Source organism: Rutidosis leptorrhynchoides, chromosome 3 (assembly GCF_046630445.1).
Source record: "Rutidosis leptorrhynchoides isolate AG116_Rl617_1_P2 chromosome 3, CSIRO_AGI_Rlap_v1, whole genome shotgun sequence".
Taxonomy (NCBI): domain Eukaryota; kingdom Viridiplantae; phylum Streptophyta; class Magnoliopsida; order Asterales; family Asteraceae; genus Rutidosis; species Rutidosis leptorrhynchoides.
Genome location: NC_092335.1, coordinates 643,373,408 through 643,392,705, shown reverse-complemented (window position 1 = coordinate 643,392,705; position 19,298 = coordinate 643,373,408). Strand labels below are relative to the sequence as shown.

At 34.4% G+C, this 19,298-nt stretch overlaps 1 protein-coding gene across 1 annotated transcript; it reads right to left on the bottom strand.

Annotated features, from left to right (window-relative positions):
* Positions 1–8,063: 8,063 nt before the first annotated feature.
* On the bottom strand, positions 8,064–10,537 carry LOC139899136 (uncharacterized). Its single transcript, XM_071881961.1, has 4 exons — positions 10,454–10,537; positions 10,152–10,352; positions 9,464–9,703; positions 8,064–8,361 (listed from the first exon to the last, which is right to left on the bottom strand). Exons 1-4 carry the CDS (start codon positions 10,478–10,480, stop codon positions 8,311–8,313), a joined length of 519 nt encoding a protein of 172 aa, XP_071738062.1. The 5' UTR covers positions 10,481–10,537; the 3' UTR covers positions 8,064–8,310.
* Positions 10,538–19,298: the final 8,761 nt, after the last annotated feature.

Genomic DNA, 19,298 nt, shown 5'->3' with positions numbered 1-19,298 from the left:
ACAGTTAATTGTTTTGTCCTGGTAGCTCTACTTCAATTTGACCCTATATATTCCCTACCACAATCACACATTAGTGGAACCTTATTCTTTTTGTCCCAGTAGCTCTACATGTATTTTTTTTTTTTTTTGGGGTTGATGTAGGTGTTGGACGGCGGTGGTTGCTGTCGGCAATCTGTTTTATGGCGAAATTAAATCATCAACAAAGAACCAGGCTTCAAATATGAGGGTTTTTTTTTTACACTTTTAACACTTTGCTTTCTCTAATCATTGGTGGTTTACGGGGGTTATTGAATGTGGAGGTAGTTGTTGAATATGTAGGTCGACGGCGTTTGTGGTGTCTGAGGTAGTGGTGGTTGGCACTTTTTTTTGTTTAGAATTTTTGAAGATAGAGGTTGGCGGTAGTTGATGGTGGCCACAATAATCGCCGGAGATATATGACGGTGAGGTGGTCGATGGTGGTTCAGTGGTCGCCAGTGGTGGTTGGAGATGAAGAGTTGGTGGTGATTAGTATTGTTAGGTTTTTTATATTATTATGTCAATACCAAATAAGAACTTATTGCTTCTTCTTAAAAAATAATTAAAATTGTGTACTTACCTTTGTATCAAAAACTGAAACTTGAAAGTTGAAGGTGTTCTTGCAGATTCAAATCAGTTGATTGTAAATTTATGTTTGATTAAAATAGAATAGGGATTAAGGTTTATATAAAAGTAAATATTAGTTATATTGGTGTAGTAATTAATTGTATTGTGTTAACAATTTTTCTCTTTTTTTTAAGAGGACAGTAAAACTTTGTTGTTTCCAAAATATTCATTTGTAAAAAGCCGATTAAAGTGAAGTGCCTGAGTTAATAAGAAAAGATCGCACATTTTACAAAAAAAGACAAAGTAGTTGAAGGACCGGACCTTTTTGTAAACTGGTACAATAATTTCACAGCAAATTTATTTTAAGAATAGTTGTCCACGTGTCTTTTTTTAAAGTATATTTTTATTCATTTTTATGTCATCATTGAAAGTTACACGTAACTCGCATTGCGTGATGCCGGTGTACTTTTAAAATTTCATGATTGTAAGGGCGTTTTGTCGTTTGAGCTTTACATGGAGACACCAAGAAGTGGGCCATAACATGATAACACTATTTAAGCTTGGTTATCGGGCTGAAAATATTGCCCTGATCTTTGGGCTTATATATTATTTACAGCGAAATGGACTTAAAAATTATCAAATGGGCCGGAAAAAAGCCTTTTTCTTTTGCACGGTCTTGCACGTGGTGTTAAATTTCAAGTTCACTTAAAACAGCTCTCTAGTCTCTAGACAGTGTAGACACCCATATGGTGGAGTATTAAGTTTTGCTTTATTTTACTTTTCACACTAACATATCTGCAAAAGTTGATTGAGCCCCATTAACCTTAATCATGGTGATCATTGATATTCAAATGATAGGACCACCATAGCAGTTGATCAAACATTCAACCCAATATATTGATACAAAATCCCACAACAAATAATTGCATCATTTTGAAAAAGTTTATTAGACGAGTACCAACGGGTGTGTCATTTATTCCATCATTAAATACACCGTAAGGATTGCTTCGTCATTTACGTCGGTTAAAAGACACATTTGGATTTCGTCTATATCATGAAACTTAAAGACGCAATGGAATAGGACCCGGTGTATTATTATTTGTCATTACTTGGCCCATATCTATTTTATATTATTTATTTTAAACAATTGATAAATGATAATAATAAATTAAGTGGGTTCGGTATTTTTTTTGAAGGAGTATTATCTTGTCTGATTTTGTTAAAGAACATGTCATCTATATTATTGTAGATGTCAAATCCATGTACCTGTCCCGCTGTCCGTATGCGCTAGATATATACTCATCATGTACATGTGATAATATTATTCAACATATATATTTTTTTTTTGATAAATTTCACCAAAATTGTAACAACCTCGTATTAGGAGAGATTCTAAAGGTGCCTTTAATCACTGTTGCAAAACAACCTGTCTCGAGCCGTTGCGACGCCCGTCTCGACTGTTTGGTAACTAGTCCGTCCCGTCTCGAAGAAAACCGTCTAATATGACAGTTAACGGTCAAAATTCGGGTCAAACTTGAAAAAATTCTGGTCAAAGTCTGTCAAAACTCAGAAAAGCCAGAAAATCAGTAAAATTGGTGAAATATATCGTATTTTAGTTTGAATTTTTTGTATTAAATTAACGATGATAGCAATTATGTGTACAAATTAATCAATTAAAGTTTTTAGCTTTAAAATATGCATACATATATGCATTTATATACTTATATATTTAAAAGTCAACTTTGGTCAAAGTCCGTCTCGATCCCAGTCTCGACCCCGTCCCGACCGTCTCGACCTTTTTAAGACCCGACCGTCTCTACCCCGTCTCACGTCTTTTGCAACCTTGCCTTTAATTGACATTTAATTGAATAATTTAACACAAAATGTTAAACAATTACGTTAAAAAGCATATAAACTGAAATGTCCCGTTCATATTGATTATAAACGTTCCATATTAATTGATTTCGTCGCGAGGTTTTAACCTGTATATGAGACGTTTTTCAAAGACTGCATTCATTTTTAAAACAACCATAACCTTTATTTTATCGATAAAGGTTTAAAAAGCATTACGTAGATTATCAAATAATGATAATCTAAAATATACCGTTTACACACGACCATTACATAATGGTTTACAATAAGAACATATTACATCAAAAATAAGTTTCTTGAATGCAGTTTTTACATAATATCATACAAACATGGACTCCAAATCTTGTCCTTATTTTAGTATGCAACAGCGGAAACTCTTAATAATCACCTGAGAATAAACATGCTTAAAACGTCAACAAAAATGTTAGTGAGTTATATGTTTAACCTATATATTATCAAATCATAATAATAGACCACAAGATTTCATATTTCAATATACATCCCATACATAGAGATAAAATTCATTCATATGGTGAACACCTGGTAACCGACATTAACAAGATGCATATAAGAATATCCCCTATCATTCCGGGAAATCCTTCGGACATGATAAAAACGAATTCGAAGTACTAAAGCATCCGGTACTTTGGATGGGGTTCGTTAGGCCCAATAGATCTATCTTTAGAATTCGCGTCAATTAGTAGATCGGTTTACTAATTCTTAGGTTACCAAGCAAAAGGGGCATATTCGACTTCGATCATTCACCCATATAATGTAGTTTCATTTACTTGTGTCTATTTCGTAAAACATTTATAAAACTGCATGTATTCTCATCCCAAAATATTAGATTTTAAAAGTAAGACTATAACTCATTTTCACAGATTGTTACTTCATCGGGAAGTAAGACTTGGTCACTGGTCGATTCACGAACCTATAACAAATATGTACATATATATCAAAGTATGTTCAAAATATATTTACAACACTTTTAATACATTTTGATGTTTTAAGTTTATTAAGTCAGCTGTCCTCGTTAGTAACCTACAACTAGTTGTCCACAGTTAGATGTACAGAAATAAATCGATATATATTATCTTGAATCAATCCACGATCCAGTGTATACACGTCTCAGGCTAGATCACAACTCAAAGTATATATATTTTTGGAATCAACCTCAACCCTGTATAGCTAACTTCAACGTTACTGCATATAGAGTGTCTATGGTTGTTCCAAATAATATATATACATGGGTCGATATGATATGTCAAAACATTTGCATACGTGTCTATGGTATCCCAAGATTACATAATATATTAGAATACATGTATAATACAATATAAGTTAGCTAGGATATGATTTGTATAGAATTGTTAATATTTCCCGTAGCTACAAAAATCAAAAAAATATCCAATCTTGTTTTACCCATAACTTCTTCATTTTAAATCCGTTTTGAGTGAATCAAATTGCTATGGTTTCATATTGAACTCTATTTTATGAATCTAAACATAAAAAGTATAGGTTTATAGTCGGAAATATAAGTTACAAGTCGTTTTTGTAAGAGGTAGTCATTTCAGTCGAAAGAACGACGTCTTGATGACCATTTTGAAAAACATACTTCCACTTTGAGTTTAACTATGATTTTTGGATATAGTTTCATATTCATAAGAAAAATTATTTTCCCAGAAGAACAACTTTTAAATCAAAGTTTATCATAGTTTTTAATTATCAAACCCAAAACAGCCCGCGGTGTTACTACGACGGCGTATGTCCGGTTTTACGGTGTTTTTCGTGTTTTCAGGTTTTAAATCATTAAGTTAGCATATCATATAGATATAGAACATGTGTTTAGTTGATTTTAAAATTCAATTTAGAAGGATTAACTTTTGTTTGCGAACAAGTTTAGAATTAACTAAACTATGTTCTAGTGATTTCAAGTTTAAACCTTCGAATAAGATAGCTTTATATGTATGAATCGAATGATGTTATGAACATCATTACTACCTCAAGTTTTGTGGATAAACCTACTGGAAAAGAGATAAATGGATCTAGCTTCAAAGGATCTTGGATGGCTTGAAAGTTCTTGAAGTAGAATCATGACACGAAAACAAGTTCAAGTACGATTTCCACTCGAAATTAGATTGTTATAGTTATAGAAATTGAATCAAAGTTTGAATATGAGTATTACCTTGTATTAGAAAGATATCTTACTGTAAATAAGAAAGATTTCTTGAGGTTGGATGATCACTCTACAAGATTGGAAGTAAGCTAGCAAACTTGGAAGTATTCTTGATTTTATGAAACTAGAACTTGTAGAATTTATGAAGAACACTTAGAACTTGAAGATAGAACTTGAGAGAGATCAATTAGATGAAGAAAATTGAAGAATGAAAGTATTTGTAGGTATTTTTGGTCGTTGGTAAATGGATTAGATATAAAGGATGTGTAATTTTGTTTACATGTAAATAAGTCATGAATGATTACTCATATTTTTGTAATTTTATGAGATATTTCATGCTAGTTGCCAAATGATGGTTCCCACATGTGTTAGGTGACTCACATGGGCAGCTAAGAACTGATCATTGGAGTGTATATACCAATAGTACATACATCTAAAAGCTGTGTATTGTACGAGTACGAATACGGGTGCATACGAGTAGAATTGTTGATGAAACTGAACGAGGATGTAATTGTAAGAATTTTTGTTAAGTAGAAGTATTTTGATAAGTGTCTTGGAGTCTTTCAAAAGTGTATGAATACATATTAAAACACTACATGTATATATATTTTAACTGAGTCGTTAAGTCATCGTTAATCGTTACATGTAAATGTTGATTTGAAACATTTAAGTTAACGATCTTGTTAAATGTTGTTAACCCAATGTTTATTATATCTAATGAGATGTTAAATTATTATATTATCATGATATTATGATATATTAATATATCTTAATATGATATATATACATTTAAATGTCGATACAACGATAATCGTTACATATATGTCTCGTTTCGAAATCATTAAGTTAGTAGTCTTGTTTTTACATATGTAGTTCATTGTTAATACACTTAATGACATGTTTACTTATCATTTATCATGATTAAACATAGTGTATCAATATCTTAATATGATTCATATGTATTTAGTAAGAAGTTGTTATAACAATAATCGTTATATATATCGTTTCGAGTTTCTTAATTCAATAAACTCAATTTATGTATATAACTCATTGTTAAAATACCTAATGAGATACTTACTTATCATAATATCATGTTAACTATATATATAATCATATATATGTCATCATATAGTTTTTACAAGTTTTAACGTTCGTGAATCACCGGTCAACTTGGGTGGTCAAATGTCTATATGAAACCTATTTCAATTAATCAAGTCTTAACAAGTTTGATTGCTTAACATGTTGGAAACACTTAATCATGTAAATAATAATTTCATTTAATATATATATAAACATGGAAAAGTTTGGGTCACTACATAAACTTAGCTGAATCGAATGACCAACCCCAGTCTGGGTAAAAAAAAAAAAGGCATAAGATAAGAAAGTAACACCAGCTACTTAGTCAGTATTCAATGCATTTGTTTCTAAGATCTTAATGACAATTGATGTTAACCGTGCAACAATCTGTGCCGAACAATTTGAGTTAAACACCCTTTTAACCATTCAGCACATCTAATAACTTTAATAATCTCCTTAAATTATATATCCAACACTTTTCGAATAATTGTTATTTTTATTTATATATTTATTTATTTATTTATTTATTTATAAGGTTAATACATTGATTAAACATCTAGAGTTTATTCAGATTCATCATCAAACTGATTATTGTCATCGTTTTTAGACTAGCATGTTAGTAGTCACTGACGAGGTTAGAACGTGATGTCGAAGACCACCAACCCGTTCATATCCACAACACACTTGCCAGAGGAAATTCGTCAACCCGAACTCGCAACATGGGATTCTTTTTTGGGGAGATAAAACCTCTGGTGAGACTCGAACCCTGGACAAACGGAATGCTTTTTAGAGCATCTCATACCACTTAGCCAAAGGCTCCATGGTTTGATTATTGTTGTTTAGAACCAATTTCAATTAATACTTTTAAATCATTTAGATTTTGAACCATTTACCATTTAATTAACAGTAAGTTTTATCAAACGCATGCACTCTAAAGCTCCCAAAATATGAGTAAATAATAAAAATTGTTGCACTAAAAGTTATAGACATTTTAGGCATTTAAATCTTCCAAATTTGAGTTTGTATGAATAAATTATGGTCTAAATTTGAGTGAATTTCATTAAGATCAAAACGGAAGAATTTCGATTGGTTAACATGGATTACAAAACTATATGTATATATTAGCATTTCGTGAGTGTAATTGTTAAGCATTCGTGTAATTGTTTAGCCGGTTGCACACTTTGCAACCTTTAGTTCGCGTGTTTCTTGTGGAGCTTGAGTTACTAAGCCACCACGCTAGATGTATCTTTCGAGTTGTTAATAAAATTCATGTTTTTAAAAAAGAAAAAAAAAAATGTGAAGGCTTCCAGATTTTGCAGATTTTAAATTTAAAACTTACTAACATCTTGATAAGGGTCGTTGAAATAAATGATCTACTGATGTCACAAAATCGCCGTTCAAAAAAAAAAAAAAAAGATCGTGTATCTTGAGACAACACTAATCAGAAACTGTTGTTGAATAATTCTTTTATATCATGTACATCGAAATAAAAATAATCTTTATTTACAGTCAATTTTAGTAAATAATATTTTTTATCGACCTGCTTACCAATTTACAATAATTTTCGCCACTCAAAACAATTATTCTATTTATAAATTTTTTTTCTAAGCAGGTAATGATCGTGCAGGTTGAGACTTACCAAAATAAAAGCTGTTTATTTCCTCTGCCATGGAAAACAGCGACTGTTAAAGCATGCATGCGCACCCAACATCTGCATGATCTGCCCCACAATACCTTTCATTTTCACCACCTTAATTAAGGAGTAATAATATCTTCCTTCTTTTTATTTTATGTCCGACTGTCAACCCGACCCAGGTGATCCACTTTGTATTTTTTTCAACTTTTTTTTTTTTGTTCTCTACCTAAATAACGATTTCAGTTTGTACTAAACGTAACAAAGTAAAACAGAAAGAGAATTGCAATATAAACATAAAAAAAAAAGTCTTTCAAAACACGTGTTCGAATGGAATTGATGAAAATTCAACTTAAAACATACGTGGATCTCAGATCGCATCAAGAATAGAAAGTTTGATTGGCTAGTTTGAATATCAAATCCATGGTCCTGTTTAGTCCTGTTTAGTTTAACCATTCGAGTATAGTTGCACACTCAGCAACTTAATTCATGTTTTGAGTCATTATTCTGCTTCGAGTATCATAGCCTGTTATTGCATATTTTTGTTTCCGAGTCTCTTACTACATATTTTGTTCGAGTCCATTATTGTAATGGGACAGGTCTCCCTGATGGCCCAATAGCTTTTCGAGTTATAAATTTATTGCTTTTCGTAAAAAAAAAATGATAGCAAAACAATAATCTAAAAATCCATACGTGATAAATATAAATATAAATACTCTTATAATATAATAATCATAATCATCATTACCAACAGATAATAACGAAATAGTAATAGCAAGTTTTGAACATGGGTCGTAGGCCCAATTACAACCAAAAAAACCATCAGCCTTAGCCTGTTTTGGGCCTGGATCATATGCCCATTTACAACCAAAAAAACCATCATCCTATCACTATTTGTTAGGATAAAATACTCTTGTAGTTCCTTGCATATTCCTGAATAATATGTACCTTGAGATCTTTAATTTGTCTTTTACATAACACATGTTGGCTGCATGCAACTTGAAAACAATCCCCACTTCTTCTGCACTTACAAAAAAAAACAACATAAACAACACCACCAAATAACCATTCTCTTTTGACCTTTTTTGTTAACTTACCGTAACAAACATAATTTAATTTTATCGTTTACAATATTTGATAAACTTTGGATTTTTGTTAATTATTTACTTCGAAACATGGGCTCATGGATAATTTTAAATGGAAAGCATCTAAAGACAATGAAAACAGTGTTGACTTTAATAAGAATTCTCGTAGGCCCATGACGTAAAAAATACTGCAGTAACTTGTGTAAATAGACAAAAGAATGTGAAATTACGTGCCTACAATTGCGGGGATATGATAAAAATGTGTCAGCGAACTCGTGATGTGTGATCATTTTGATTTAACACTCCCCATAAATATTTATGTAGCTTACATACGCCGTTACTCACATGTGTGAGAGAAAATACGTTCACAAATTTTTTTTTCCGTATTTTTAATTTTTAAAATAAAACATATGATAAAAGTAAGTAACCATATAAATATAATATTACTATTACTATCGCACTCTATTTTTTATATAATTTACAAATATAGCTTTTACTTTTATATATTGTTTTATTTTACATGCATCACTAAAAGTATAAAAAAACTTTACCTAAATATCTATTTACAAATTCAATTTTATTTTACAAGAAAAAATATACGGACTAAATATTTCTCTTCTGATACGATTTTTCTTCTTTAATTTAGTAAAGAGTATTAACTAATTAAATTAAATGTTTATTATTTATACAATTACTGTACTACGTAGAAAAAAGTTATAAACATAAAATTAAGTTATGAAAGACATGTTTAAACAAACGATTAACATTCTACATGGAACATAATATGATCTACAAATATATTTTTTAATTAGTATGTAATATAAATTTTTCTTACGTCAATACAAAATATTCATAAAACCATTTTTCAGAAGATACACAACCATGATACACAAAAAACGTTTAGTACTCCACATAAAGTTTTGTTATAACATACAAATGCCATCATTTTATAATCTCATAAGAAATAAAATACGTTAGGCTAATAATAAATCGTTATTAAGGAAAATAAAAAAGAGAATAAGTGGCTAACGAAATTACCTTTCTAGGCTTAGCACGGAGTAGCTCCGGCGAGATTCTGTACAAATCTTCATCTACTGCCTTGGGTTTTTTAACGTGTTTTCGGTGTTGTTGCGGTGGTGGAGGGGGAGTTGCTACGCTGACAGGACTAGGTGGTTGTTTTAGGTCACAGTCGAAATTGTAATTGTAGTCATATTCATAGTCACACACAACCCATTCATCTTTTTTACCTTCTTTCACATGCGGGTACCCTGCTTTCCCCTGTTGTACCATAAAGTACAAGTCAAACTTTTATCACTTGACAAAAAAAAACCGTTCATTTTTTCCCCAACTCGACTTTAAAATGTACAACTTTTAGTCCACATTGTATTTATATCACAAATTTGTATGCTACAAAAAAAAAAAAAAAAGGTTTTACCAGTATATAATTTTACAATACCAAGTTTAAATAAGTTTAACATTCTAAAATTTATTAATTTTTTGAACTTATTAACTAAAAAATAAAAGATTTTTTTTTTCAAGATAAACATAAAAGCTGTTGTTAAGACACATTAATTCAATGAATTCATTATATGTAACCGTTATTATATGGTTAAACGGAGTACGATAACTTTAAAGTAGCATTTAGGGTATAATACATTTTTTTCCACCTAAATTTGTTGTTAGAAAAATTAAAAAAAAAACAAAATAAACTAAATAAATCAGTTACCGTTCGACGAGGTACAACAATCATAGCAGGAGTGACAACATTGTTGTCGTACAAATCGCCGGTGACATACAAATCACGGTCTTCAGAATAACTATATCTCAGTAATCCAGCTTGTCTAGCTGATTCAAAACACTGTGTGAACGGTAAATCGTCATTACAATCCCAGCTTCCAAACGCCGGTACATTGTTTCTCTTGTACTCCTACAAAAAAAAATTATTGAAACAAATAAATAGTTATTAAACACAATAATAATAATAATATAATAATAAATGAAGAAATTAGATAACTTAAGTTCACTTACATATTCATAATCGTAATTATAGTCCATGTGGATGAGAAGCTTGAAATGGGGATCTTGAGGTGAAAATATTGGATTGAATCTACTAGGTTTTTGTAGTATGTTGAATCTTATTGAAGGGTAAGGTTTTAAAAGGGCTAATGTTACATTGGTGACCTTTAAGTTTGGTAATGTTTATTTTATACCCTTGGAGTATTCAACTTTCACAATTTGGTCCATGTCCATCTACAATCTACGACATCATGTGACATTATTGTCTTTGTTTTCATGATGATGAAAAACATGGTTTAATGTTTGACACTCAAGATATGTTAGCTTTATTAAAGCTCAACCATGATTTGTCTTTTCAACCACTTGAAACTAGAAGTGATTATGCAAACACTCAAAATGGAGGTGGTTATGGATCGTATTTTTATATGGGGTCAATAACATTTAAATCACAAACTTAATACACCCTCGTCTAAATTTAATAGTTATTGTTTGTGTTATGTATTATATGATTAAATTTATATAAATTTATTAGCCATAACGTGTACTTTGTCTTATGATATAGGGGAGAGCTTATGGGTTCGATCTTTAGGGATGACTTGATTTTCTTTGAAATAGAGAGATTTTACCGGATTCGTTCACGGACCTCAACCCAGGAATACTGCTCGAATGGATGTGTTTCCGGGTAACGTCGATCGAGTTCGGATTTCTGTTCAAACGTGTGTGATACGTGTAAATGATGAGGGTTGTTAAAATAAATTGTCTACTGATGCCAAAAAATCGTCATTAAAAAAATTCATTAAATAAATTTTTTTTTAAAAGTTGACAAAGAAAGACTTGAAAATTTAAACATACACTATTAAATTGAAACGAAAATTCAAACATGGACTACTAAATCGAAACGGGGTGAATAATTATTATCAAAAAAATTTCTAGCGACGTTTATGTACTTTCACTTAAAATCTCGACCCACTCTAAAAATTAAACGCTCCTTTCTCCATGGTGTTTTTGTCCACCCACCTCCCCCAAACCCTAATTATCATTGTTGCACCTCATTTCTTCCATATTCGTTTCCCATTTTCAGCCTCACCTGTTTTCTAATTCTCACAGGGATTCAGGTGCTCTAATTTCGTTGTTCTCTCACTAGACGACGAGCCCCCTGTTGGTGGTATGATCTTCAATTAACAGTGAGTGGTGTTTGTTGATTAGTGATCTCTGGGTTTTTGATTCTGAGGTGGTTGCGGTTGCCATATAAGTAAATACAATATAAAAATCAAAGAGAAATAAATACGGTATAAAAATCCCATCGAAAGAACAACGAGAAAAAAAAAAGACTTTCCAATTACCTATGACACATTACTCTTATATTCTTATACAAGTTCACCACATAAATCACTCTAAATGAAGACTTTCCAATTCTAGTCTTTCATGCATGCCTATCATAAGTCATGTCCTAAATTAATAAAAGCTCCTTCATGTCGAGCTTTAGTTTATCCTCCCACCTACGTGTAGGTATACAACTTCTCCTTACACAGTCAACTGTGAGTGTCTCGACTCTCCTAACAGGACGGTACGTGTAGCGACCCCGACAAATCGTCAAGTGACGGCGTCGACTACGTAGGTCCCATTACATGGTCATAAGTCTTTAAGACAACGTTTGACCAAAATATGTCGCATTCATTTCAATGTAAAAGGGTGTTTCAAGTTTACAAAAAGAAGTTCGACGGCTAGTTACATTACAATGTTAAACGTACAATTGAAACCTATGCGACACAATTTAAAAGTAGCCAAAAAGATGCTCCAAATATGCATGTATACTCGACATCCAAGCAAGTATCAAAAGAGTGCGGAAGCATGTATCACTTAAGCATTCAAAACCTGAGAAAAACATAGAAGAATCTGTCAACGAAAACGTTGGTGAAATCATAGGTTTAGTAAATGAGTATGTAAGTAAAATAAGTTGAACCACAAGTTATAGTATAAGTCGATTTTCCGAATCGTTTGAATTCCATAAGTATTGTTGTTTACCGAGCACCCAATTATCAAAGCTTAACCGTATCATTTACCTCAGCATAAAAGTGTTAGAACATACACCGTACCAGAATATATTTCATTCGCTTAACGGTAGCGAACCGTCCGAATGAGGGTTAGTCAAACCCGTATGGATCCACACAACATAGTCTCGCTTACACCATCTGATGTAATTAATGATAATTGAATTGAGGATTTTCGTTCAAACTCGTCCGTATCTTTGTATTCGTATTCGTGTTTGATGTATAAAAGTATGAAAGGTATATATACATATGAAATGTATATAAGTATGTAACGTATAAGTTTCTCAGCCCACGATTTAAAAATATAAAAGTTGTTGAAAAAGTGGGACTATGATCTCACCTCGAGTGCACGAGTATAAAAGTGCTTCACAAAGTAAACGTGTGCATGAAAGTTGCTTAGCCTTGACCTAAACAAGTAAGTTGTATCAATTTATCGGTTACGACACAAGGTCGGGTGAAATGTGCTCAATTAGTCCTATGGCTCGTTACGACTCGATTATGTAGCATGTGAATCAAATTGTCAAGTTTCATGCAAGATACAAGTACAGAAACAAGTTAGGAAGGTTGCATAATCATTTGGTTAAGTTTGACAAAAAGTCAAACTTTGGTCAGTCAAAGTCAACGAAAGTCAACACGTTCGGGTCGGGTCCCGAACTATTTTTCTGAGGTTTTTATTCATATATAAGCATGTTAGAACAAATCTCATGTGAATCGGAGGTCTAGAACGGGCCAAACATTTTTCACATTTTGGACGAGGAGGTCAGAACCTGGCCCCCTTATATGTCGCACCGCGACAGGAAAGGGCCGCGCCGCGGCAAAGGCCGGGTGCTGGTGCCTGGCCAGTCCCAAATGTTCAAGTCTCAATCCAAAACCTTTTTGTGCATAAAACACAAACCGCTAACACTTAGGACTCGCACCTTATATCGTTGGAAAGCTCTTTTAACGTAGAATGCAACTAAACACAATTCATCAATCAAAAACCTCATTTGTAACAACCGAGTTTTCAAACTAAGTGATCATTCAAGGTCCATTTTTAAAGTTTCAAGTTCTTGAAATGCATTTCATGATTCGGGAATCCAATCCACACATATGATATGCCGTTTCGAAGGTAATTACTCATGCAATACAACTAAACACTTACTAACAACATTTCATGGCATCCAAAGTATCAAAAGTTCATTTCAAGTTCATCAAACCCTAATCAAAATTCACAAAAATCACAAATCATGTATTTGAAGTTTTCTTAATCAACCTACGCATCAAAACGAAGCTAGTGATACTAGTAACACAATTAAAACATGAACTTTAACAATTTAACAACATTTAATCTTCCAAAATCAAAGATTAAGCAAACCCATTTTCAAGTGTTCAAACTAGTTACTCAAATCAACAAATCGAACAAACAAAACATATATTCATGTTATACACGAGCCATAGACACTAATTAACACTTTTATAATTCAAAAACATCAAGAACACAAAATCTAGTGATTTTAGAAAGTTACCCAAATGAGATGAAATTGGTATCAAGTCGAAGAGGATGAAGAGAGGATTCCAAATATGTAATTTGTTTTGATGTTAGCCTCCAAATCCGAAATTAGATGATGAATCTTGTTTGAGTTCTTGAGAGGAAAAATGGAAGTATGAAAAGAGAGAAAGGGAGAAAATGAGAGGAGGAGGTTGAAGGTTTGACTAGTTGACCTAGTCAAATCTTTGGCCTCTTTGCAAGTTTAGTCCCTCTAGTTCGGGTGCGGGTGCGTGAATTAACCAAACGAATTATTTTGAATTACACGAGAGTACGAGAGATGTTATAATCCAATAACGAAAATATTTTAAGAATGTTAGCTAATGGAGGATACGAATCGAAATACTGAGGATATTATTAAAATAAAAAGACGGGCGTTAAAAAAAATTAAATGGAAAAATGCGGGATGTTACATTACCCACACCTTAAAAGAAATTTCGTCCCGAAATTTAGTTGGAAGCAATAGTCGTGGTTTCTTACTCGAGACCTAGTGTTGTCAATGCTGTGAATAAGTGAAGATACGTCCTCGGACATTCCCACAAATTTTGACAGTCGAGATCTCAGTTTGTATTAAGACTTTGTTTTACGATCCACAATTTCAACCAGTTTCCCATGAAGGGGAGTTTGCCATCAATAGTAAGTTTATCTAGGAGAGTAGCACGTTCCTGTTCCGTAGGACACGTCTCTAAGTTTGTTGCATGGAACGTAGGGTAAACGGAAACTTAATTGAGTCGAAAGTTCTAAACGGTAGGAGCGGTTCCAATACGCCCCGAGGTTTCAAAAGGATTAATATATCGCGATTTTAACTTTCCCTGATTCCCGAAACGGATTACACCTTCCCAAGGTGCGAGTTCTCAATATTACACGGTTACTGGCTTAGGATTCGAGAGGTTTACGTCGAATATCGGTATAGCCCTTTTGGCGACTACGAGTCGTCTTGAGTCCTTCTCGGACTTGTACGATCTCAACTGTTATTTCTTGAATGAGTTCGGATCCGGTGATTTGCTTGCCACATGCTTTGGTCCAACGAATAGGGGTATGACATTTGCGGTCATATAGGGTTTCGGAAGTGCGGCGTTAATACACGAATGGTAACTGTTGTGTGAGAGGAGACAACTAAAGGCAACAATACATGTTTGTAACATGTCTTTCCAAGATGTGAAACGTACGTTTTTTTGGTCCGTTGGTTGTGGATGATACATGGTACTCATGTTTAAACGTGTCTCTAAGGCTTCTTGTAACACTAGAAGTGAAACGAGTATTGTGATCCGAGATAGTCGACAATGGTACACCGTGTTGGAATAGAATTAAGATATGTTTGAATAAGCTAGTTAGGGTTTGAAAACGTTCGTTGGAACAAGTTCCTTACCGGCTACAGAGAACATTTTTTTTTTCAGGGCTATTCACTCTCGTGGTGAATACTAGTAATACATGATGAGTCTCTCTCTCCATTGAGAAAGTATATAAAAGGTTTCCTTATACAAAAGTACAAGCAAAAGGACAGGAGTGGAATGAGAACTTAGAATAGGATGAGCTCACATCCTGAGGTAGCCATATCGCGCATCTAGTGGTCAAATGTTGAGACCTGGTGGGAAAACGAGATAGAACACATAGTTGTATAGTTCGGGGTTGAGTAGTAGTTGTCCGTATCAGGAGCATGAGGACGATAAGTCAAAGAGAAAGGAAGTATCCTTGGATTGTGTGTTATCTTGGGTCCCAGTAATATCAGACGGTCATAGTGAAATAACAGTGTTATGTAACGTGGTACGTGGTGATGAGAAGATTGATCGGATCCATAATTAAGTATTCCAATCGTTCGTGCAAAAATAACGAATTTCAGTTTCCTTGATTTCGAGTCGAGAGAGTATGCCTTTCGGGCGTTCGAGTAGAAATATTTCCATATTTGAATTTCATTGTGTTAAATGAATTTAGTTAGTAAGGTTGGGGTGAATAATCGCGTTAAAAGTTCGGACACGGAGAGGTTTAGTCCTTTCCTGGGGGAGTTAACGGGGTTAAAGGACGAGTAACACGAGAAAAAGTCGAAAATGAATCTGCGGTAATAATCGGCAAGATCTAAGATTTTACGAGTACAAGTCAGAGTCGTGAGGGTTTCCCGATTACGTGTGGCTTCGATTGCGAGATTTATTGTAATACCCTGACCACTAACAACATGGTCTAGAAATTGGACTTTGTTTAACCAAAGTTCACACTTGGAGATTTTGGTATAGAGTTGCTCTTTCCTCAAGAGTTCGAGCGTAAGACAAAGATGTTGTTCGTTTTCTTCTTTGCTTGAATTGAATAGGTTAGAACATCACATATGAATATGATGACAGATCTGTCTACCCATCAGGCCCATCAGGCCCATGAATACGGAGGAAGCCTTTGTTAAACTGAACGACACTATAATAAATTCATAACTATCGTAACGAATTTTGAAAACCGTTTTGGAGATAACCGGAATGGGGGTCGATTTTGGAATACACACGGAATTCTTGTGATTGATCAAGAGGTCATCGGTACGGGAAAGAGAATATCGGTTCTTAACCGAAAATTATTTAGTTCACGATAATCTATACACATGTAAGGGATCATTTTCTTCTTAACGAATAGGTTTTGAGTCCCCTAGTTCTATAGGTGTCAAGTCAAAATTCAAATTCTCCACCCAAAAAGTTTAACGTAATAGTTTTCCGTCGGTCACCTGCATGGCATAGGTAGTGTCTAGGGGATATGGTGGTGTGCAAAGAGTACGAGTCAAGGCCTTGGTTATAAAACATCTAACGGTACCCGAATTGAATAAACATGAAATATAAGGGTTGTTGAGAAGAAACGTACCCGTGACTAGTTGTCATCTCGGGCTTCCTCGGTGTTAATATTGAAAGCTCGGCCGCGTGTATTGGGGTTTGTCTTCTTCTCCGGGCACGCATTCTTAAAATGACCCGGTTGGCCACATTCGAAACAAACGCCCGACCGGTGTGCATTGGGCGCCTTTTGGGCGACGGGGGCGACGCTCCTACAATCGTTGGCCGTATGACCACTTCCTTGGCACCGGTGGCAAGTTAACTTACCACATTCACCATAATGACGGTTGCGGGATTTGTTGCAAAATGGTTTGCTACATTCGCCATAATGATGTTTGTGGCACTTGTTGCAAGATGGTAGACTTCCGGCATAGCCTTTCTTGTCGTTGGAGGTGAAAGGCTTCTTGGCGGGGTTATTGTTATAGTTGCTCAATTCGGGGGCTTCCCATTTTCTTTTGTTGCCACCCGACTTATCCTCGGCTTTATATGCCGACACCTCAATTTCGTCCACCGTTTCGATCAATTGGAGGGCCATATTCAAAGCCTCTTGGTGATTAGCGGGTTTGGATGACATTACTCCTTGTTTGATGCTCTTAGGAAGACCATCCATGTACAGCTCAACCCTTAGAGACTCGGTACTCATGAGATTTGGGCACATCAAGGCTAGCTCAGAAAATCGTTGATTATAGGCCTTTAGGTCATTCCCGACCGCTTTTAAAGTTCTTAGCTCGTGTTCAAGCTTGCGGGTCTCTTCGCGCGGGAAGTATTCGGTGATCATCTTTCCTCTTAAGTCGACCCAAGAGAGAGCGTGGGCTTTGTGGATACCCACCGATTGTACATACGTATTCCACCATGTGAGAGCGATACCGGCGAAGGTGTGAGTGGAAAATCTGACCTTGTCTTGGTCCCGACAACCGCTTATGCTAAAGACGGCTTCTGTTTGCTCAAACCATCGGGTGAGCACGACCGGTCCCCCGGTTCCATCAAAAGTGTGAGGTTTGCACCCCATGAAGTTCTTATAGGAGCACCCTTCGTTTGAATTACCGGCTCCATTGTTGTTGTTGTTGTTGTGATTGTTGTTATTGTTATTGTTGTTGGAAGAGTGACCGGCCATGGCCGCATCCACGGCGGTGGCTATCATTCGTTGTATAGCTTGTTCGGGAGTTTCGGGAGGAGCGCGTCGACGAGCCATTGTTCCTTCAAGACACAAGAATATCGTTGGTTAGTATTCTCAATAATACCAACCGTGATATGGAATAAGGATAAAGAGAAAATTTCCTTAACCCGCCTTAAATTCTTTATGTCATAATGTCGGAACGTCCATGTGAACCACCGTAATATAATCCCGAAAATTATATTACCCTGATTCACATGTGCATTTATCATTACTTCATAAAGTCAAGGTGGCGTGTCAATCAAATTTAACAACGTGATATCAAAATCGAATAAGAGTTAGATATGATAGGAGAGTTCGAGTATAATGCACAAATAGTCAAGTAGTTCCTACCTCAGTCTATATGCCGGTTGTAGTCTAGATTCACTAATGTACCCTATGACTCGGGGTCGACACCAATGAACTCTAAATCCCTACAACCAACGCTCTGATACCACTTGTAGCGACCCCGACAAATCGTCAAGTGACGGCGTCGACTACGTAGGTCCCATTACATGGTCATAAGTCTTTAAGACAACGTTTGACCAAAATATGTCGCATTCATTTCAATGTAAAAGGGTGTTTCAAGTTTACAAAAAGAAGTTCGACGGCTAGTTACATTACAATGTTAAACGTACAATTGAAACCTATGCGACACAATTTAAAAGTAGCCAAAAAGATGCTCCAAATATGCATGTATACTCGACATCCAAGCAAGTATCAAAAGAGTGCGGAAGCATGTATCACTTAAGCATTCAAAACCTGAGAAAAACATAGAAGAATCTGTCAACGAAAACGTTGGTGAAATCATAGGTTTAGTAAATGAGTATGTAAGTAAAATAAGTTGAACCACAAGTTATAGTATAAGTCGATTTTCCGAATCGTTTGAATTCCATAAGTATTGTTGTTTACCGAGCACCCAATTATCAAAGCTTAACCGTATCATTTACCTCAGCATAAAAGTGTTAGAACATACACCGTACCAGAATATATTTCATTCGCTTAACGGTAGTGAACCGTCCGAATGAGGGTTAGTCAAACCCGTATGGATCCACACAACATAGTCTCGCTTACACCATCTGATGTAATTAATGATAATTGAATTGAGGATTTTCGTTCAAACTCGTCCGTATCTTTGTATTCGTATTCGTGTTCGATGTATAAAAGTATGAAAGGTATATATACATATGAAATGTATATAAGTATGTAACGTATAAGTTTCTCAGCCCACGATTTAAAAATATAAAAGTTGTTGAAAAAGTGGGACTATGATCTCACCTCGAGTGCACGAGTATAAAAGTGCTTCACAAAGTAAACGTGTGCATGAAAG

Excerpts from the sequence above, each read along its gene's own strand:
- LOC139899136 (XM_071881961.1), bottom strand. The coding sequence starts at position 10,480 with ATGGACTATAATTACGATTATGAATAT. Across the intron at positions 10,353-10,453 it reads ATAATTACGATTATGAATAT|GAGTACAAGAGAAACAATGT; the intron begins GTAAGTGAACTT and ends TTTTTTTTGTAG. Across the intron at positions 9,704-10,151 it reads TTGTTGTACCTCGTCGAACG|GGGAAAGCAGGGTACCCGCA; the intron begins GTAACTGATTTA and ends ATGGTACAACAG.